General features: G+C 57.8%; 1 protein-coding gene and 1 non-coding gene across 3 annotated transcripts; both read right to left on the reverse strand.

The window, feature by feature from the left end:
- Positions 1-2641: 2641 nt before the first annotated feature.
- Positions 2642-21210, reverse strand: MTCH1 (mitochondrial carrier 1). 2 transcript variants are annotated; one of them, XM_066238117.1, is made up of 12 exons: positions 20869-21210; positions 16926-17010; positions 13715-13821; positions 12807-12884; positions 12454-12511; positions 12089-12140; positions 10624-10683; positions 7582-7675; positions 5665-5712; positions 5445-5512; positions 5126-5201; positions 2642-3428 (listed from the first exon to the last, which is right to left on the reverse strand). In XM_066238117.1, exons 1-12 carry the CDS (start codon positions 21187-21189, stop codon positions 3357-3359), a joined length of 1119 nt encoding a protein of 372 aa, XP_066094214.1. In that variant the 5' UTR covers positions 21190-21210; the 3' UTR covers positions 2642-3356. The 2 variants fall into 2 exon arrangements, with proteins under 2 accessions (XP_066094214.1, XP_066094205.1); XM_066238108.1 differs by having other exon boundaries at positions 7531-7675.
- LOC136321230 (small nucleolar RNA SNORA2/SNORA34 family) lies at positions 9238-9372 on the reverse strand. Its single transcript, XR_010728507.1, has one exon. It is a non-coding gene; the product is annotated as a small nucleolar RNA SNORA2/SNORA34 family (small nucleolar RNA).
- Positions 21211-21442: the final 232 nt, after the last annotated feature.

Consider the following 21442-nt stretch of genomic DNA (forward strand, 5'->3'; position numbering starts at 1 on the left):
TATCTTATTTTCATTTTCACTTTGTCCAATTGGAAGTGAATAGAAGAAATATAACTGATTTTTGAATATTGATCTTGAATCCTACAGCCTTGATGCATTCACTTATTATAGAAGTATTTTTAGTGGATTCCTTAGGATTTCTTCTATACAAGATCATGTCATCTACAGAGATAGTTTAATTCTTCCTTCGACCCCGACAGTGTTCTTCCCTTGCCTGATCGCCCAGGCGCCACAGAGCTGTGGCAGCAGTGGACATCTTTGACTGGTTCCTGATCTCCAGGGGAAACATTAGGCCTTTCACCATTCGGTGCTACTTGTGGGTTTTTCACATTCATCAGATTCTATCAATGGTGAATAGGATAGAACCTAACCTCCATGTTAGGTTACGGGAGTTCTGTAGTCTTAGGGTTTTTGAATGTTTTTATCATGAAGGATGTTAAATTCTGCCAAATACTTTTTCTGTCTACTGAGACGATCCTATGACTTTTGTTCTTTATTCTGTGGAATGAGCGTGTTGCCCGGATGTCCAGATGTTGATCCAGCTGTTCCTGAGGGGTTCCCTCCTCTCTTGGGCCTGTTTTCTAACACTGCCTTCTCCTGGGTCCTATGGAGTTGTCAGCTGTGGTAGTCTCTGGGCAGGGTGGAACTGAGCGGCCCAAACCCATTTTTTTCCTAGTTTTTTAGTGGACTATGCCTGCCTCCTGCAAAGAACACCCATGGCCAGCCCTCAGGAAAACTGTCATGTGAGAACCTACCCAAGACCAGGAGCAGGGACCTCACTGGAAGCTTATTTTGGGGGAAATAACATGGTGTTCTGTACAAACAGGCCAGCAGTGACAAATGGGCAGGGAGGGGATGTGTCAGCACAAGCCCGTGAGGCTGAGAGGACATGTGGAGAGGGTGGGGCTGGCACTCAGGCCTTGAGGACAGGAGCGGGGACAGGGTTGGCTCCAGCTCTGTGCTGCATGACTCCAGGCCTCTGGGGACCAGCACAGGCTCCCGCTGCCACCCCAGGCTTTATCACAGGGGGTCCCAAAAGGCCTGTCACAGGCTCTTCCAGCTCTGTCCATCAGAATTACGTGTCCCAGGAGGGGAGGGCGGTGACAGGCTTCCCACAATATTCCTGCTCCCGTCACCCCTCCTTCTGCCAACGGCTCTGCTTCCCGCCTGCCCCAACCCAACCAACATCCTCTCTCCGACGTGGACCTTGTCATCCTAGTGTCTCAGCCTGGCAGGGAACGTGCCAGGTGCTCAGAGGGCTGGTGAGGCCTCAGGCCTCAAAGGCTGAGACCAGGGAACAAAGGGAGTGTTTAACATGCACAATGCACGTGGCTGAGTACTGAACTGGAAACTTGCTTTAGAAGGTAGGGATAAAACCTGGACTCTGTGTAGAGCACCAAAGTCACTTCTAGCCATTTCTGGGTGTGGAAGACAGCCTGGGAAATGCAGTACAGCCCCAGAAAGTCGAAGTCCTGGAGTATGAGCTGGGAACAGCAGTGGCTCTCCTTGGGGAACTCCCCGAGCCCATCACAGCCACTCTTCCCTCCACAGGGCCCCTCCGAATGTCAGAGGGAGGGCCCTCCAGCCAGCTTAGCGCAGGGCCCGAGGTGCAAGTGCCTCTCAGTCTGGGGACCGTGGGAAGCAGTCAGTGCACCAACAGGACTTGAATGTGGAGCAACAGGAAGAGAAGGTGCCCCAACAGAGGCCAGCGGTGGGGCAGCAACGTGGGGCTGGAGAAAGGCAGTATGGCACGGGGCGCCTTGCCTCGAAGGGCCTACCCTCCCCAGAGATGGTGCTGGCAAGGCCTGGCCCGCTCACCCAGCCCTGTGCCCCCCTGGCTGCTGCTTGAGCTACCTGAAGCGAGGACAGGAGCTCAGTGGCCTCAGCCGATGTACATGTACAGGACACCCGCTGAGGCCCCCTGTGTTCTTGGGGAACAAGGATCTGGAGTGCACTGCTCTAGAGCCTCCTGTTACGAAACCACTGGGGAAACCCAAGGCTGCAAAAGCATCTGGGCCACCCGTGGGGGAGAGCCGGCCGAGCCCGCGAGGCCCGTGCCCAGTCAGCAGACGGCAATGTGGAGCAAGGGCAAAGGAACACTGAGGAGCGCAGATGGACCTCCGCGGGCATGCAAACGCCAGCAGGGGCTTCCAGGCCAGGACGTCCCGTGGTCAGCTCTGCCTGCTTACAGACCCTGGCACGGGACAGGAGCGAAGGGAGGGGCGCTCGGCCGCTCTGAGAGATGGCAGGGCTTGGTGCTTCCACGGGGCCCACGTCAGCTCCTGCTGCTGTGACCACATGACCACTATACCAAATGACTCAGTAAAAACCACAGATGCCATCCACAAATGGTGTGGAGATGACAGGGGTTTGAGTGGAACATTTTCTGAAGCTGGGAAGCTTTTAAAGGGACTGTTTCCCTGGTGACAGGCCTATGCACCAGCTAGCTGTGAACTGGTGGCATCCTGGCCTGGTCTGATTCAGAAAACCGCCCAGCATCTCCTTGTCCCCCAGCCCCCAGGCTGACACACAACCAACCCCCCCCCCCAGCCCGGTAGCTCTGCGGGCCTCCCCCCTCACAGCACAGGGACTGAGAAGGACGCCAGTCTGCAAGCTCCCAGAAAGAGGTTCCCCACAAAAGTCCAAATCACCACTAGTACATTTATTTGAGGGAGGGAGGGTCAATCTCATCAGGAACGTTTAAACAGGGTAGGACTAGAGACTATGATCTGCCAGCTTCTGGGTGTCCACAGCCGCACAGGCAACCAGACCCTGCGCACGCGGCGTCACCACAGCCAGCTGAGCAGTTGGGGGGGCACATTCTGAGTGGTCACATGATTCCCATTCAGAAGGTGCTGCCTTCGTATCAGAAAGTAGTGTTGTGGAAAACGTAGCAGCACCAGCGCTAGCTTCCCGCAAGGGCCTGGACGTGGGGGGCCTCGTGGGATGGGGGCGCCCTATTTACAGCAGGAGAGCAGCTCCCAGCTGAGCTGCAGGGGCAGAGCTGCCCACCAGGTGGGGTGGGGGGAAAGAACACCATGACCCGTTTCCCATCCAACCTGGGCTGCCCCAGGCCATTCCTGGCCCCGCACAGGCAGGCTTGACAGATGTGTGAAGGGGGTCCTGTCCCAATCCCCAGCCCACCCACCATCCCCAGATCTAACAGGTGACAATCACCGGGTGCAGCCTCACCCTCCTCCAGCCCCTGCTTCCGGACAGACACATGGCAATCGGACAGAGCGCCCAGCTGGGCTGGGGCACATCTAGGTACTGCTGGGTAGGAGTCACCTCACAGGAGCCGAGAGGACCAGGCCTCCCTGCAGCGGCCAGGAGAGATAGCGTGTCGGTGGCTTGGGCTACTCGAGGGCAAAGCATGATCCTGAGGACACCCGGCGGAAGAGAAGGCTGGAGCCGCGGAAGAGCTGGCCCTGGGATGGAAGGGACCGTCGGGGCAGTGAGCAGGCAGGCCAGCTCTCCCACCCTGCCCAGAGCAAGGCCAGTGCGGGTGCAAGGGTCCAGCGGCTGAGAGCCCTGTGGAAGGCCTTGGCCTGCATTCCCAAAGGGAAGGTCACAATCTGCCCTGCACTGATGTGGTTCACCTCACGCCACAGGATGGCCAGTGTCGATGGGCCACTTAGTAGGCACCCCCCACAGAGTCCAAGGGTCTGGGACTCCTCCCACGCCCACAGGATGTGAGCGCGGAGAACCGGCCGGAGTAGCTGGGAAGAACTGCGCCTGTCTCTTGCCCCCCTGGCCCCTATCCGTCCTCCTCTTACCCCAAGACCAGTCGGTGCGCGGGCTGCTCCGCAGGCCACAGCCCGGTTCACGTGGTGAATCAGAGAGACAGGAAGGGGCAAGGATCTGCCCTGGGCACTAGAAGCCCTGACCTCTGGGCCCAAGGTCTCTGACCAGCAGGAAGGTGCTTTGGCATAGAACACAAAACCCCAGTTCCAGCCCTTCCACAAGGCTCACCATGAGGACCAGCGCAACTCTCAGGCTCTCCTGGGCACCAGGGTGCCCCAGAGCAAGGTGCCTCCAGCACACCAGCTGCCTGGCGGGAGCTGTCTCAACCCCATGGCTCCATTTCTGGCCCTGCTGCTCAGGTGTGAACCGTTCTTGGGCTTCCCCACCTCCTCATGACTCCCTCATTCCTGTTCTAATCGCCTTTAAATGAAAAAGGGATGGTCCTGGCTGCCTGGCTCAGCGGTAGAGCGTCGGCCTGGCGTGTGGAAGTCCCGGGTTCGATTCCCGGCCAGGGCACACAGGAGAAGCATCCATCTGCTTCTCCACCCCTCCCCCTCTCCTTCTTCTCTCTCTCTTCCCCTCCCGCAGCCAAGGCTCCACTGAAGCAAAGTTGGCCCAGGTGCTGGGGATGGCTCCGTGGCCTCTGCCTCAGGCGCTAGAATGGCTCTGGTTGCAACAGAGCAACGCCCCAGATGGGCAGAGCATCGCCCCCTGGTGGACATGCCGGGTGGATCCCAGTAGGTGCATGTGGGAGTCTGTCTCTCTGCCTCCCTGCTTCTCATTTCAGAAAAAAAATACAAAAAAAAAAAAGAAAGAAAGAAGGAATGTTTCTGATGTAATTTTTTTTTCCCTACAGAGACAGAGAGAGAGTCAGAGAAAAGGATAGATAGGGACAGACAGGAACAGAGAGAGATGAGAGGCATCAATCATCAGTTTTTCATTGCAACACCTTAGTTGTTCATTGATTGCTTTCTCATATGTGCCTTGACTGTGGGCCTTCAGCAGACCGAGTGACCCCTTGCTCGAGCCAGCGACCTTGGGTCCAAGCTGGTGAGCCTTGCTCGAACCAGATGAACCCACACTCAAGCTGGCAACCTCAGGGTCTTGAACCTGGGTTCTCCGCATCCCAGTCTGACGCTCTATCCACTGTGCCACCGCCTGGTCAGGCTGATGTAAATTTTTAAGTAAACTCAGCTCTAACTATCTCAAACCCTTCCTAACTTAACTGCCTTAAACCAAGCCTATATTCTCTTTGTCCTGACTCACATCACTGAATTCCATGAAAACCTCTCATCTCCCCATGCAGTGAAGTGCCCACAGAACCACTGCATCTGCTCGAGGTGTAGGAACGGGAAACCTCCGCTCCTCGGGACCTGCTCACCTGCACACTCAGGTACTTCCAGCAGTGGATCCAGGATTTGAACACCGGGGAGTAGGGAGGGAGCCCAGCCTGCAGCCTGCCAGGAAAGGGGCACACGTCAGACCCCCAGAGCATGGGAGGTGATCAACCAAGGAGAGGAGGGAGGGAGCTGCCACCACCCACACCCTGAACCAGAGTCCTCCCAACCCCCGAGGAAGCCAAGGTGCCAAGCACAATGAACCCACACAGCCCAGATGGCAAGGGCAGAACGCTGCACGGGCTCCCAGCTGGCTCTGCCCAGCTGCCTGGGCAGAGGGCCTGGTGTGGGGCACACACCTACCCACAGTTGTTCACAGCCATGAGATCACCGACCAGCAGGAAGGGGTAGGTCAGCATGCTCACTGCAATCTGAAACCCGGGAGACCTGAGTGTCAGTGACCCCTCACCAGCCCCGCCCTGGGCTCACGGCACGGGGACGCCCTGAGCCAACACCCCCCACTCCGGCTGGCCTGCCCACCCAGGCCCGCAGGGTGGTGGGAAGGACAGCTGGCTTGACTTACCCCCATCACAAATTTGGTGTAGCTCCGGATAGCCAGGGCCTGGCTGAACTGAAGAGACAGAAAGGAGACTGGTTGGCCGCAGGCCCCTCGGGACACAGGCATCCCCTCTGCTGCCTGGTCTGTGGCCCCTCACCCCGTCCCCCAGCCTGGCCTCACACCACTGCACACACTAGGTTCCTTCCGGGGCCTGCCAGCAGCTTCCACGGCCTCGCAGCAGAGCCGGGGGATCCTGGAGGCAGAAGTGCAGCAGCCAGGCGGAGGGGACTTCTATGTCCCTGGGTGCCGACCTGCTAACCCCGGGCGTGAGCCCCGAGCACTTGGCCGGGGTCTGCCTTGATCCCTGTCCAAGCCCTGGCCCCCAGTGCTCTCAGTAAATGCTTACTGAAGAAAGACAGACGGCCACCTAAACCACCAGGCACAGAATCCTAGTGCTAGAGCAAACGGGAGCAGCAGCCTGGGATTCCTGCCTCCCCGCCCCCAGCCCCCGCCCCTTGCAGGCCCCAGCCCCCAAAGCCGCCTTCGCCCAGGAAAGGGGACTACCTATCCCTCTGCCCTCCAACTCTGGGTGCAGGCCTGCTCAGCCCTGAGTGGCAGCTTCATCTTAGCCTCGAAGCCACACACAGAAAGGCACTGAAACACTTCAGTGAGGCTACTGATGGCTATTGTTGGTGACATGAAGTGAAGCCCCTCTGGTCCACACCTGCCTACCCAGACTGGAGAAAAACCAATCAGCTGTGGGATACCCCACACTCCAAGGTACCCCAGCTGTCCCAGCCTGGCCCTGTGAGATGGGACACCAGCCCCCCTCAGCCCCACGAGGCGCCTGAGAAAGGGCAGAGCCATGGCTTCTGTAACTGCAGACAGGAACTGGTCTCTGCACAGCCACTTGAAACTGCTCAGTGAAAGGCCGGTAAGACTCACCCACCCAAGTCAGATGGGGGAGTTTCCCTGAGCAGACTCAGCGCGGGCGGGGCTCTCCAGCCACAGACAGGTAAGCGTGCGCCCAGACAGACCGCCCAGACAGACAGGTGCACGCGCACACAGAGACCACCCAGACACAGACACGGGTAGACTGACACTCCCCCTTCCCTGTGACTCCGACACACGGGTCCCTAACCCTCCCCTTCCTTCCTGGGCTGGCCATCCCATCACTGCTCCCCTACTCTCATCTGGGCTCAGGCAGAACCATCAGTCCAGGTCCTGAAGGCCTTGCTCCAGCGGTACACTTTAGAAGGACCAAGGCCTCCCCGCCCTGACCCAAGCCGCGGAGGTCTGCACACAGCGGGCTGTGCAGGCCAGGGCTAACAAAACAGCGGCGTGCTCCTGGGCAGGACGCTTCCTAGCTGACTCGGAAAACCTCATGGAGGGTAGCACGCCCTGGTCAACGCAGGAGAAGACCTAGTCCCAGCCCTGCTGAGTCCCAGCCCAGGGCCTGACAGCCCTTCAGCCTCCGTGTCTCAATTTCTCTGTGAGACAGATGTGTACCTGCCCGGCTCCCTCCACAGCTGGGGTGGTGTCAGGATCAAGTGTCATCAAGTTCACAAAAGGGTTTGAGGGCTATTGTCAGCCAGTCTATCTCCTGTTTCCTGCTCCCTCCTGGGTCATGACCCCAACCAGCCTTAGATAGGCTGAGTGAGAGCCGTCTCATCTCTACAGCTCTGCCCAGGATGGGCATTCCGTAAGCCCCTGCCGGTCTCCCGTCTGGAGGCAGGCTGCCCGGGGACAGCCACAGGTCCCTTCTCAGGCCACCCCCCCATCCCTCTCTAGCCCTCGGGACTGGTGCTCAGAATCCCAGAGTCCTCCAGTCTGCCCCAGACCCTGGGCAGTAGTACACAGAAAGATGGACGAGTCCTTGTTCCAACAAACCTGGGAACCTGGATTCTGGTCGTTTCCCAGCCCCCCTGGGGTGTCACTCACGCTGTCATCCACCAGGTAGGCATTGATGAAGTGGGCCAGCAGGTTACAGCCCCACAAGAAAACCACATCTCCCAGGAGGTGAGGAATTAAGCCGCTAAAAAAACAAGGTGAGCAGAGATGAGCTGCGGAGGGGGAGAGCATTTCCTGGGGGCCTCACCCCCAGGACGCAGGCCGGTGTTCCATGTTCCGAATTTCAGCACAACCGACACCTGAGGTCGGAGCCCACTGGGCCACGCGGGCCAGCGCGTCCACACCAGGGAGGCCGCGTTCCTTTCTACAGGGCTGCGTGCTACATCTGACACCACAGAATGCTTTTAAGAGTGTCACAAGCGGTTTTCAAACCAAACCAGGGAAGCCAGGCCTCAAGACGTGTGACTCGCTAAACCCAGGGTTTCCAAGGCCGACACGGACAGAGCCCGCAGCTGGTGGTTTCCTCCAGCCTCTTTACATCAACTCTCCAAAACACTGCTCAGGCATCTGCTGTCCTCGTGGAATGTTCCAATAAAGACATTCCACGCGAGCTCTTACGAGGAGGACTGACTTTTATTTTTTTAGAGTTTTACATGGATTTTTTTTAAAAGATTTTATTTATTCATTATAGAGAGGGGGGAGAGAGAGAGAAAGGGGGGAGGAGCAGGAAGCATCAACTCCCATATGTGCCTTGACCAGGCAAGCTCAGGGTTTCAAACCGGCAACCTCAGCGTTTCCAGGTTGACGCTTTATCCACTGCGCCATCACAGGTCAGGCGAGGAGGACTGACTTTTATTCAAGTGACGGCCTCTGTGATAAACAGCTCTGTAAACAGATACGGGCAGTTCCCCTAAGATACAGTACTGAGGTCAACAGGCCAGACTGAGAGCAGCAGCCTGTGTCTACTTGTAGTGTGTTTTTTTTCTTAAAGATTTCATTTATTGCCTGACCAGGCGGTGGCGCAGTGGATAGAGCGTTGGACTGGGATGTGGAAGGACCCAGGTTCGAGACCCCAAGGTCGCCAGCTTGAGCGTGGGCTCATCTGGTTTGAGCAAAAGCTCACCAGCTTGGACCCAGGGTTGCTGGCTCAAGCAAGGGGTTACTCGGTCTGCTGAAGGCCCATGGTCAAGGCACATATGAGAAAGCAATCAATGAACAACTAAGGTGTCACAACTAAAAACTAATGATTGATGCTTCTCATCTCTCCGTTCCTGTCTGTCTGTCCCTGTCTATCCCTCTCTCTGACTCTCTCTCTGTCTCTGTAAAAAATAAAAAAAAAAAAAAAAAAAAGATTTCATTTATTGGTTTTACAGAGGAGAAAGAGGGTGAGGAGTGAGAAGTATCAACTCAGTTGCTTCATTTCAGTGGCTCATTGCTTACTTGTTGTATGTGCCTTGACCGGGCAAGCCCAGGGTTTCAAACCGGCGACCTCAGCGTTCCAGGTCGACACCCGACCCACTGTGCCACCCCAGGCCAGGCCCTGGTTTCAATGTGCTTGTTTACTTGTTTAGATACGGAAGGACTTGGAAAGACCTCCAGAAGAACGGCTACCTCTTGGGAAAGGAAGAATTATGATTTTTAAATTTTAAAAAGCTCATTTCAAAACATTTTAAAAATTCAAAAAAATATATACAACACATCTATGTTATGAGGGATGTTAAAATGAACCTACAATTTCTTTTTTTTAGACGTTTCTTTCCGATGAACTGACCGTTACATTTCCAAGCTCTGAACTGGCCAACAGACCACAGACAGACATTTCTTCAGACCCCTGCCTGAGGCCAGAAGCCTCAGCAAACAGGGGCCGTATCTCAGGGCCAATGCCATCTCTGATCCTGCGGCCTCCACTCGTGCTCGGACCGATGCCCACACACAGCCACAGTGCTTTCTGAGCACTGCAACACCTATATGTATCGCCTCTCCACAAACACGTGAAGAAAAAGAGACCCCAGCCACACACCAGAATAAACCTACCCGAGTGTGAAAACTGCCAGAGGCAGTGCTGCAGTGTTTTGAAGTCTGCTGTGGCAGGCACACGGGCAGACACTTACACATACGTGTAGATACACAAGCCTGTGTGCACATAGGCATGTGTGCGTGTGCGTGAATCGAGGTCCATCGACTCTGGCACTACCGACATGGAGGGCCGAGTGATTCCCTGCTGTGGGGCTGACCCCTGCCCTGCAGGGTGGGTAGCAGCTCCCCTGGCCTCTGCCCATTAGATGCCAGCTGCGAGAACCAAAAGATGTCTCAAGACACACCCATGTCCCTGGGGGCAAAAATCAGCTCCTGATGACACACACACACACACACACACAGTCATTTAAAAAAGAGACCAGAAATAAAAACACCTGGCCGACTATAAAAACCACAATATAAGCCAACAGAGGGCCCACATTTAGTATATATATACATACGTCACTGCCTAGACCTTAAACAGGCAGGACAAACGACACTCGTCAGGCCTGGCTTTTGGGTTCCGTTCGTGGATTATTCTGTCAGGACAGCTGTTGGTGTGTTTTCCTCACAGGTGAAGTAAGGCGGGTGTGAGACACCGTACAAGGCCGGTGGTCTGTGCCCCGGGAGACCACGTGCCCGCTGACAGGGGCTCCACACAAACACAGGCCCGGCGGGCCGGCCTTCTGACTTCTCAGGGAAGGCAGAGACACGGTCATGTGGAGTACCGTCCATGTGCAACGTGAAGACTCATCTGCCAGAAAGCTGCCAGACGGAACCCACCTGCTGGGTCAGCCTGGGCGCTGTCAGTGTTTGACCCTCAGTCACGCCAGACTCTCCGTCCTCTCTCAGCAGTGAAACCAGGGACAACAACGTGCCCAGGCGCATGCCCTGCCGTGGGCCCACCCCCAGCCCTGGGGCGGGCAGATGGGGCCTAGGGTGGGGTCAGTCCAGCCAGTCCTGGACACACGGTACCGTCTCTCAATCAGGTCGAGAGTGCAGCCACGCAGGCGGGCGGGGCTGCGGTGGGTCTACGGCCAGCAGCTGCGGCCAGAGTGCAGACTGAGCCTGTCTGAGCCATGCCACGGCCAGCTTGGGGGGTACAAACTCACGTACACGAAGAAACCCAGCAGCCCCTCCTCTTTGAAAATCTTCCCAATGGAGCTCAGCACGCCGCTATGAAGAGAGCAAGGCAGGGACAGAGGTCACCAGAGGACAGGGAGAAGCCCACCCCACCCCCCCAGCCCTGGCTGGGACAGCAGAGAAGACTCTGACACCAGGCCGAACCCGGTAAGACTAGAGAGCTCACTGGGCTGAGGGGACACTCACCCAGTTCCCGGAGCCTGGGGACGCCCCACCACCTGGGCAGAACCCTAGCAGCTGCAACCACTATTGTCTGTGGGCTGGAATTCAGGAGTAAACCTGCCAGCGGGGCTCTGCACCATGATGGGCACTTCTCCCGCCTGGGCCTAGTGCTTAGCTCTGGCTGAACCGCCTTTCAGCCGAGAGGCCTGCATGCCCGCCAGAGTGAGAGCAGGTGCGGTAAGCGGGGAGAGTCGCCTTCCTGGGGGTAGGGGAGTAGTGCGGGGCCCTGCAGCAGAAGGCCCTGGGGTCAGCCCACTCAAGTGCAGCCTGGGAAACGGCATCTGACCCTCCCCAGCAAGATGGCGGACGATCGTCCTGGTCACTACCGCCTGGAGGAGACCAGAGGAGGGGCTCCTAGGTGTGAAATGCAAAGGAGACTCAAGAGCAACCTCTGTGCCCTGTGCCTCGCCATGCCCAGGGCTGTCCTACATGAGGCTCTGCAAAGCCTACGTGCAGGGGCGGCCAAGGAGAGACGCCGGGAGCCAAAGGCCTGGCTTGCGTTGGTCAGGGACACCAAGCCCCGCCACGCCCCACGACCTGACTTCTCAATTGACTCGGCACTCCTGGTCCCGCCTACCAAGTTCACATTTCAGTCCGGAACGGACTGATTTCCCATTAGTGAGCCCAAATGGGGCCCACAGCAGCAGGGCTTCCTGGGCCAGGGGCCCCCAGGAAGCTGCAAAGAACAATGGACCCCAGGAAATGAGAATCTTAAGAGAGGAAGGTAACAGGCCTGTCTTCCTGTCACATGCCCCTACGATTCTGCTCCTGTCGTGGACGGAGCCTCAGAGGGGCAGGGAGGGCACAACTGCCAGAGGGCATGGCTGTGCCAACCAACCTATTACCCACAGCACCCTGTGCAGGTGGCTAGGTGTCTGGTAAACCACTCAAGTGGACGGAGGACAAGAGCTGTAAGCCACATGCTGTGATGGCAGGAGAAGTCGTTAAGGCACAACCTAGAGGTCCAGGGCTCCTCACCCAGGCCTACTCCAAGCCCACTCACCCCTCCGCAGGACCCCCAGGCGCGTCCCAGGCAGCCCAGACCACACACCAAGAAAACGCTCCTGGACACAGACTGCGGAAGCCACCCCCACCTTCCTCTGCAGTCAGCACGAGAACTATGGCAGAAGGGGACAGTGACAGGCCCAGCGTGGCCTGTCCTGGCAGACTCTGAATGGCGATGAGGCCAAGCCTATCAGTCCCAGGAATTACCCACCTGTACTTGGCCTCCCGTCCCACAAACTGAACCATGCAGCGCATTGAGATGACTGAGAAAGAGAAAACACACACAGGTGACATGATGCAAACACACAAAGCCCCGGACAGCCCGGTGGGGTGCCCGCTGGACCACGTGGCCCGAGTCAGAGAGCTGGGTGGGGCCTCTGGGCTGCCCCGCTACACCCCACGTGCACAGTACCCCACTGCTTCCACCCAGGAAGAGCCCCGCTCCCTCTGGGCAGGACTCCTGGCCAATCTCTCCCGAGTGGGGTTGCAATGGAGTACCCCCAGCCGCGGCCACTTCCCAGCTACAGCCCGCAAGGGCCTCCCCACGGCCGAGCAGCAGTCTCCAGGCCAGCTCACCGTGCAGGGGGTGGGCCAGCATCCGGGACACGCACTGCATCATCATCTCGTAGGAGGTCTGCACGAGAGCAGAGGGACACGGGGTCAGGCCTGTCTCCGGCACTTCCGGGGAGCTAAGAGCTCACAGGGGGACAGCCTGAGATCCCACAGCCCAAGTTGGGTCAGTCTACCTCAGATGGCCCCCCTGTCGCCCACCCTCCACCGTCTCACCAGGAATGCTGCCAGACCCAGAGCAGCTAAAGGCTTCCCGGGACCCCTGCAGTGCCCACACTGGGGCTCTTTCCAAGGGGCCCCTCCCATGCAGGCACGAGGGCCCGGCTCCGTGGTGAGGGTACCCCCACCCCAACACCCACCTCCTTCACCACTTTCCTCAGGGAAGTCTTCATGTCATCCTTGTTGGAAACCTGCTCGATCTCATCTGGAGGGAAGACCTGGGACACAGAAACAAAGGAGGGCCATGAGCAAACGTACTCACGGGCAGAGACGGCAGGAAGCAGCTCCTACAACTTTCTCCGCAGTGACCTACAGCTGGGCTGGCCGCAGGGGACGCCAGGCCGCAGCCCGGGGCAGGAAAGGCCTGGCCAGGTGGCAGAGCTGTGGGGGGCAGGGGACTGTGAGCAAGAAACCTCCCAATCAAGGAGCCTCAGCTCTGGGCACCTGGGTTTGGAGCCAGGCTACGGTACATGCCGGGTGGAGGCCCAACCAGTCTGGGAACGGGGCAGCAGGATCAGTGCACATGGCCGCCTCTGGTGGCAGGAGCTCAGGGGCCCTTGGCCGCGGTGCCTCTGGGGTCACAGGGAGCTCAGGGGCCCCTGGCCGTGGTGCCTCTGGGGTCACAGGGAGCTCAGGGGCCCCTGGCCGCGGTGCCTCTGGGGTCACAGGGAGCTCAGGGGCCCTTGGCCGCGGTGCCTCTGGGGTCATAGGGAGCTCAGGGGCCCTTGGCCGCGGTGCCTTTGGGGTCACAGGGAGCTCAGGGGCCCCTGGCCGCGGTGCCTCTGGGGTCACAGGGAGCTCAGGGGACCTTCGCCATGGTGCCTCTGGGGTGGCAGGGAGCTCAGGGGCCCTTCGCCATGGTGCCTCTGGTGGCAGGAGCTCAGGGGACCTTCACCATGGTGCCTCCGGGGTGGCAGGGAGCTCAGGGGCCCTTGGACGTGGTGCCTCTGGTGGCAGAGAGCTCAGGGGACCTTCACCATGGTGCCTCCAGGGTGGCAGGGAGCTCAGGGGACCTTGGCCATAGCTGATGACTCCAGCCAGGGCTCACCTTCTTCATGCTGCCCCGGGTCACAGTGGAGAGGGCATTGGACATCAGCCGGGGGCTCAGGCCTCGGAACAGCCCGATCTTCCCGTCCACTTGCACAATGTACTTGGCTGCAAGGAGGTAGAGGTGGTGGGTCACACCCAGCCCAGACGCCTGCTCCTGAGTCACGTTCGCCCCTGTCCCTCAGTACATGTCCCTCTGGTCACGGAGGGGAGCATCTGTCCAGGACCCTGGAAGCAATCAGGCCCCACCCTAATTCCTCTCTCGCCCGTTCCTTTGTGTAACAGCCTTCCACACACACTGCTGACGCGCAAGTTCATGTCTCCTCTCTCTGGCTTTGAGATCTACTCGGCAAGCCCTGCGGTAGCTCCTCAACGCAGCCGCGGCAGTGCTGCAGCTGAAAGCCTTCTGAGTTCGTAGAAAGTGTTGTTCTCGGGGCAAAGAAAAGAGGGGAGAAGGTCGTGTCCGTAGGCAATGATAAGTTTGCAACCGAAGGGGACAAGAGGAAGAGGAAGGGCTCCCAGAAGAAAGGCTCAAGAGGGTCCCCACGAAGCCAGAGACTGGGTCCCCACCCTGTCACTCTGCTCCGCCCAAGATCCCACCTGGCACCTGCTGGCACTTATTAAACAAGATGTGTAGGTATGTGTTAGGGGGACAGAATGCAAGTGGAGAAGTAACCAAAAGAGAGGTGCCAATGACCTATTTTACAGAAAATATTGTAAGCAGTCAGAGAAGCTAGACCCTCCCTACGAGCCAGTGTCTTTCATGAGGGTCTTTGAAAGGATCGCTTTTTTAATGTTTTGTTTTTTTATTATCAACTTTTAAACTACGTTCAAAAAGACGACGTAATCTTATAAAGCTGCATACTTGGAGACTGGCAGAACATTCTGTGAAACAATGAGCTCCCCTCAAACCCACGACGGCGGTTCTCCAGCGCCGCACAGTGGCAGGAACCAGCACGGCAGGCCTTTCTCTCTGCAACATGTCCGCCAACCCAGCAACCCAATGTCACCGCTATGGCTGGCTGTCACTGCGCCCCAGAGCACCTGCTACCTGCACACTTGGCTTCCTAATATGGGTGGGGCTGGGAAGAGAGGAGTAAGAGGGAAGGACACTGGACAACATGATGAGGTGAGAGTGAACAGGCAGAAGGAAGGGTTCTTTTGGGGGAGGGGAGCTCCAGTAGGAAGAAGGAAGGTTTATTTGAGGGGAGGGAGCACCCGTCAGTAAAAGGGAGATCTAGGCTAGGTACAGTGTGATCTCCAGCAAGACACTTAACCTCCTCTGGCCGACCTGCCCACCAGTGAGAGGAGGTAAGGCCTCGGAGATGAAGGAAGAACAAGGGAGGCTGGAACAGATGGGGGGGGGGGCAGACAGAGGCGGTTCGGGCCCCTCCCTGCAGGCTCTCTGCGTCCCCTCCCAGGAGTTCCTCTGAGTGCACCTTCACCACGACGCAGGGAGGAGGAGCTGCTGGCCAGAGGGGCTCTGCACATCCAGACAGCCACTCCTCTCCCCAGAGGAGAGGTATGACGTCTGGAGATACCCAGCCGGCAGCTGCTACAACAGCTGGACTGAAACAACATTATGTAAACTGGGGGGGGGGGGAGCACCTCAGAACTCTGCTCATCTTTGCAAGAGGCAGTGAAGTGAGTCAAGACCCCTCGACCTGAGCCCTTTCGGGAATGACTGTGATGTGAACAGACTGGTCAGGTTCTACCGAGTCCCCCACACGTCTGGAACACGCTGAGCAGGGAAGCCTCCTCAGAGGGGGAGGGACTGGCAGCCCGCACCCCCACTCCCCGCTTCCCACAGTTCCACTGTGGGCGACTGGCCTCACTGGCCTCCGCGGGGTGCCTTCCTAATTCTGACCCTCCTCCGCCGCACTCACCACCTTTAAGTAAAAACCAACATGAACACATTTTGCCACAAAGTGCCATGTTCTGCCTGGCCTGAGACTGCACTCAACACGGTGGCAAGACAGAGAGACACAGGACATCACAGTCTGCCAACAGTGTATGAAGCGACAAAAAGGGGACAGGAGGGGAAGCCCCAAGTTATCCAGTAGAAAGGAAGATTTTCAGAGAACATTCTTACCAAACAGGTAAGAGCTGAGGTGGGGGAGGCGTGAGGGGTTCAGGCTGGCAGTGACCACAGACAACAAGGACACCTTTACAGAAAGTCCTGATCGTGGTCACCCCATGAGGCTGGGGACTGGGAGGGGGTTGGGAGGGGACAGTGATAGTAGACTTGAGAAGACCTTAGGCAGCTGGCACCCACGGGCCAGGGGATGGGCTGTCGAGGCAGCCAGGTGAGCTTGGCTGGCATCAGGCAAGCTCTAGTGTTGGGCTTCCCATCGGGCAGCGCGACCTCCCGCCATGCAGAGCTGCTTGGAGGGGCGCAGGTGCACGAAGGGCGGGCTGATGCTACCCTGCAGAGGAGTGGGGGCCCCGGCAGTTAAGCGGCCTGCCCACGCTCACACAGCTGGTCGGGGCACACCAGGGGCGAAGCCACAACTCACCACGGACTAGTCCAGGGGTCTCAAACTCAACTCAGCATGTGGGCCACAGAGCAAGATCACAGCCGTTCGGTGGGCCGCACTAGGTCTACAAAAGGCAACTGTTATGCAACACTTTTCAGTGTCACAAAACGACCAGAAACTGTAGTTCGTGGATTAGTCTGCGGGCTGCAAAAAATTGTTCGGCGGGCCGCATGCGGCCCGTGGGCCGCGAGTTTGAGACCTCTGGACTAGTCTATACTCAACAGGTGGGGATGCCAGACTGAGCTGACACCAGGCCTGGGGAACGCCAGAAAAAGAAGAGGAAGGAAGAAGGTAAGGAGCCCAGGAGGTTCCAGGAGGCCTCGGCTGGGGTAGCAGGAAAGCAGAGGAGCTGGTAACAGGGCTGGGGTGCTCAGAAGCCGAAAAGACCTCCCCGCTCCCATTCCAGGCACAACCCGGGGGCAGGGATGACAGAGGCCAGTGTCCTGTCCAGCCCCTCCCTCGGCACCTGTATGCCCCCACCCCCTGCCTGGACTGACAGCTGCAGGCGGAGGAGCTGACCAAAGGTGTATTGTTCCAACATCCTGCTGCCTCTGGCCACACTGTTGGGTCCCCTCCTCCATGCCACGTTGCCCACATGTTCCCCAGGGGCCCCACGGCCGGCGGGGCCTGCTCCCCATCTGATGCTCCCCGCTTTCCTACCACAGACGCACTCACCATAGGTGAAGAAGCTTGGCAGATAAAGGACCTTCCTCCCCAGCACATTGGTCCCAATGGTGGGGGGCATCGGCTCATGACCCACCTTCGGAATCAACAAACACAAAAGGAAGGTCAGATTCTCCTGCTGATTCAGTCTCACTGCTTCTCACCTTCCCAGGCCTCTAATTCTTTTGCCAGAAATTCTAATGCTGTTCCTGTTGATGTTTTCTCCATCAAAACATACAAGAAAATATACAAGAAATTTCATCGGTGTCTATAACCATCGGCATCACAGAATCTCCCAATGAACAGAGCAGTCTAGGCCCAGACACTACTCCGACCACAATCCAAGTCACCTTCAGATTCCCCATACTCCCAGGGCAGAAGCCCCAACCCCCATCCTGTTTTTATACACTTCAAATCCCATGCTCACGTCAGGATAAATCTCAGTTAACTCTCATCTCCGGGTTAAAAACTACAGTCTAGTCTCAATCCTAAATGTGGCAACACCAACACACACACACACACACACACACACACACACACACACACACGTTTCAGCCCCAAACTTCAGACAGCCCAGCTCCAAGCAGCCTGGTCCCAAGTTCATCCCACAACTCACGTTTCTCACCACACCCACAGAAGACGCTAACCAATCTGTTCCTCCCACCCCCAGGCAGAGCAAACTGTTCCTTTAAGTCCCAGCTGCTCCTGACCCAACCGCTAGACTGTGTTCTCATCTCCACCACCCTTGTCCCTGTGATGGAATGTCCCTGTGTTTCTGTGGTCACTCTTGCTGTGCGACGCTGATCATACCTCTTCAACTCATGGGTGGGTGGAGGACAGAGCCCGACCCCGTGAAGAGGCGGGGTCTTTCTGAGGGGTGCGGCCATTAGTTAACTGCCAATAGTGACAGAGACCGCTGCCAGGCAGTAGGCAAGGTGGCTAGGAGACCAGCACTTAAGTGGGGTGCCTTGACAGGGGGCTGGGACAGCAGCCCTGTCCCCCAAAGCAGGACAGCTAAGCCCATGACCCAGAGCATGGACTCCTGCATGTGGAAAGCAGAAGGGAAGGATGGGGCAGCTCCCCCTAAACTGGACTCGGGGGTGCTTTAGGGCTCTCCTGGCTCAACTCGCTTTTTCTTCGCCTTAGGGTTTCTGAAAGTTTATGTGATTCTCACCTACATGACAGGTTACTAACAGTAAATGAAGAACCCCCTCTGGATGAGGACTTTGTTTTAAAAAATTCTATGGGGGGTGGTGGAGAAGAGGGACGAGGCTCCTGACCCCAGCAGTTAGCCCTCCCCTTCTAGACCTTCCCTCTTCTGGGTTAAAAAAAAAGGCTGCACGGTTCCGACTTTTGTTTCTGTTCTGTTCTCCTATACAGGCAACGTTCTCTGCCCCTTCTCCACGTCTGAGCTACTGCCCTTCTGCTCTAGTTCAGTCTGGTCATAACAATATGGGAGTCCCACTGGTTCCAATTTCCCTCCTAAACCCACTGTGTCCCTTCCTGCTATGCCCCCACAGCTCCCAAATCTGCTGAGTCTGAGTTCCTAACTTCCACCCCGGTTATCAGAGGCACACTGGCCATATCTCGCCCCTATTCTCCTTGCCCTCGAGTTTCCATTATTTGGGCCCAAGTCGTACCACCCAATTTCATCCTCAAATCGACTAACGGAGCCCAAAGCTGTTGCTGTGTCCGATCCTGGCAGAGCCAGTCCATCACGCTTAAGTCTCCAAATCCTGAAACCCAGCATCCCCGGAGCCCTGACCGGAGGCAGCACATTCTCATTCACCTAACCTGGACAACCTTGAATCTGCCACCCCAGTCCTGCTCACTCCCCCCCAACACTAACTTCACAGCTGCATTTCTGCAGCATGTTACTGATTCTCAAGCTATACCCATTAAGATTCCACCCTAAAATATGTTACTCAGCACCAGCTGAGTTCAAATCGGATAGGCCACTTGTCACCCAGCTGGGCTCACCCATCCTTACCCCCCACACCATCAGTTCTCCCCACTAGTCTCTCTTCATCCCCTAATTCCCGATTCTCCCTCATTCCCAATTCTCTCTTCGAATCACTCCTATTTCAATTTTCTTCTCAAACCTGTAAACCAAATCAACGATGGTCCAAATGATGAAGCCACTTCCCACTTTCTTCACAGGGAGCCTCCTATTCCTATACTCCACGGGCCCTCCCATCTGCCCCTAGAATCCCAGCCCTCACCCATCGACTGAGCCAAAAACACTCAGCTCCCAGCACCCTTACTTCGCACCCCACGTACCAATTTCTCTCTCACACCTGTAATCTCCACTGCTGTAAATACAACCCTAATTCTGTAAGTAAAGCAGCCCTCACTCCTAAGTCACAACTAAATAACAGTCTGGACCTTCCCCCATCGACCATTTCCATACCTCAGTCCCAGTCAGTCTAGTCAGGTCCCTGACTTGACTCTCCTCATTGCTTGTCCCATTCCTGGTCAAACCCAAGAAATCTAGTGCCCCATTCCTCAGATTCCAACTACTCCCATTCAAGTCCCTCTTTTGCCATGGCACCTCTCACTCCGCCAGCACTATTATAAAGACAGTAAATCAGACACCCAGTCGCCTCAACTCAAATTGAACCTCAAATGTTGGTTGGGTCTCCACCTCAATTGTTACCTCCTACGGCTCACTCCTCCTAACTGGGACATTCAGTAATCAATCCAGGCCTGAACCACCCCCATCTAAACAGTGCCCACCTCAGCCACCCTAACCTAATCCTGACAACCGCATTCCTCAACCTCCACCTCCACCTCCCCCTTCCAACTCAATCTCTCCCTTTCTCAAGCAGCCTACTTCATCTGTAAGCATTGCTGGCTGCCTCCAACATACCCAGTGCACCCTGCAGGGCACCATTCCAGAGACGTCCCTGCCTCGGCCTCAGTTTCTGCCAGTCCCTCTCTATCCTGTCACCTTAGGTCCCATCTACCCCTTCTGCTTAATCCCAATACTTCCAACCCCTTCCCGCGCCCCCCCAAAATAGAAGGACTGTGATTCCCATTTCCCCACCCCCACAGGACTTCCATTTTCTCCTCCAAATGCGTCATCCCTTAACCCCCAAAAAACCTCTTCCTCGCTCGCCTCTCCAGGCAAAACGCCACTCCCCCCCTCATCCATTGCGTCGCCCTATCTGTTGCCCTCCGCCCTCAAACGCGTCACCTCGTCTCCTCCTCCCACCAAATCCGTCGTCACCAACAGACCCGGCGCCCCCCATCTCCTGCTGTCCGAAAGCTCTCCCCGGCTCAATCCTCTGCCTGCGCCCGCTCCCCCTCAATTCCGTCATCGCTAATTCCACGGCCCCGTCGTCCCTTCCTCCCTCGAGTCTGCGGTCCTTCCCTCCTCTGCTCAATTTTGGGCCCTGGCCCCCCCGTCCTTTGTCTCGCCATGCGCTTTAAATCCATCCCTACCAAACCCACAGCTCCCGCTCCCCTCTCCCCTAAATGTGTGCTCAGCTCCCGAATACTGTGCCTCGGCCCCCCACTCCCCCTCCCCGCACGTCCGCCAAAACTTCCCGCCCCTCCCCCAGTCCTGTTGTTCGACTCCCCCCAGAATGAAGCCCTTTCCTTCCTATTTCTCAAGTTCATCGCCTCCACTCCTTCATCCCCGAAACCGGGCTCTCGACCCCATCGCCCTCTCCTGGCGCCCCTAAATCGCCTTGTTCCGTCCATCCTCTGCCAAACCTGTCGCTCCGACCCCTTCGCCCCATCTCCCGCACCCCCAAACTCCTGCCTGCACCCAGCACCCCCAGACCCCTCCTCGCCTTCTACCTCTCCCATTCCCTCGGCCCACCCAAGCCTCGGTCCCCGCCTCTCCCCGAATCCGTCGCCATCGACTCCCCCCCATCCCAATCCGACCGGATCGAGGCCTGTCACCTTCACAAGAGCCCCCCACCTCCCTACGGCGCCCCCGCGCCCCGACCTGGATAAGCAGCTTCACGTAGAGTAGCGGATGGCTGAGCGCGGTCACGCCAGCGCCCAGCGCCACGAAAAGAGCCTCGGTGGTCGGGGCGTTGTCCCCGGAGCCCAAGCCCCCCGACGCGCCGTCCATCCTGCGGGCCGAGGGCTGCGCTGCAGGACGAGGGTGGCGCGGTTGTGCGCGGTGCGCGGGCGGCGGGTCGCGCGCCCGAGCCTCGACCCCCGCCGCCGCTCCGCCACGAGCTCCGGCTCCTGCTCCCGCTCCCGCCATCCCCGCGGCACCGCCGCGAGCCCAGGGCGCCACTTCCGGGTCCCAGGCCCCCATGACGCCGGGCGGCGAGGTCACTCCCCGTCACGTGACGGGAGACGCCCCGCCCCTCGTTGGCGTCAGGGGGCGGGGCCGGGCCGCGGGGGAGCGCGGGTGGCGGGCTGCGTGGTACGTGCTGGAGGTATTACCCGGACAGAGTCGGGTCCTGGCGCCACACTGGGGCGCAGGCGGAGGGTCAGTGGGCACTGGCGGCCCGGGGCGTGGGCTCCGGGCCTGTGGAGACCTCCGCTGGCCTGGGCGCTCCGGGGAG

The sequence above is a fragment of the Saccopteryx bilineata genome, chromosome 1 (genome assembly GCF_036850765.1).
Source record: "Saccopteryx bilineata isolate mSacBil1 chromosome 1, mSacBil1_pri_phased_curated, whole genome shotgun sequence".
NCBI lineage: Eukaryota > Metazoa > Chordata > Mammalia > Chiroptera > Emballonuridae > Saccopteryx > Saccopteryx bilineata.

Bases quoted from the DNA above. Each gene is read 5' to 3' on its own strand.
- MTCH1 (XM_066238108.1), bottom strand. From the start codon at position 21,189: ATGGGGGCCTGGGACCCGGAAGTGGCGCCCTGGGCTCGCGGCGGTGCC. The intron at 17,011-20,868 runs GTCGGGGCGCGG...TTGATTCCGAAG, and splicing joins ACGTGAAGCTGCTTATCCAG to GTGGGTCATGAGCCGATGCC. The intron at 5,202-5,444 runs GTAGGTGTGTGC...CTTTCCTGGCAG, and splicing joins ATGGCTGTGAACAACTGTGG to GCTGCAGGCTGGGCTCCCTC.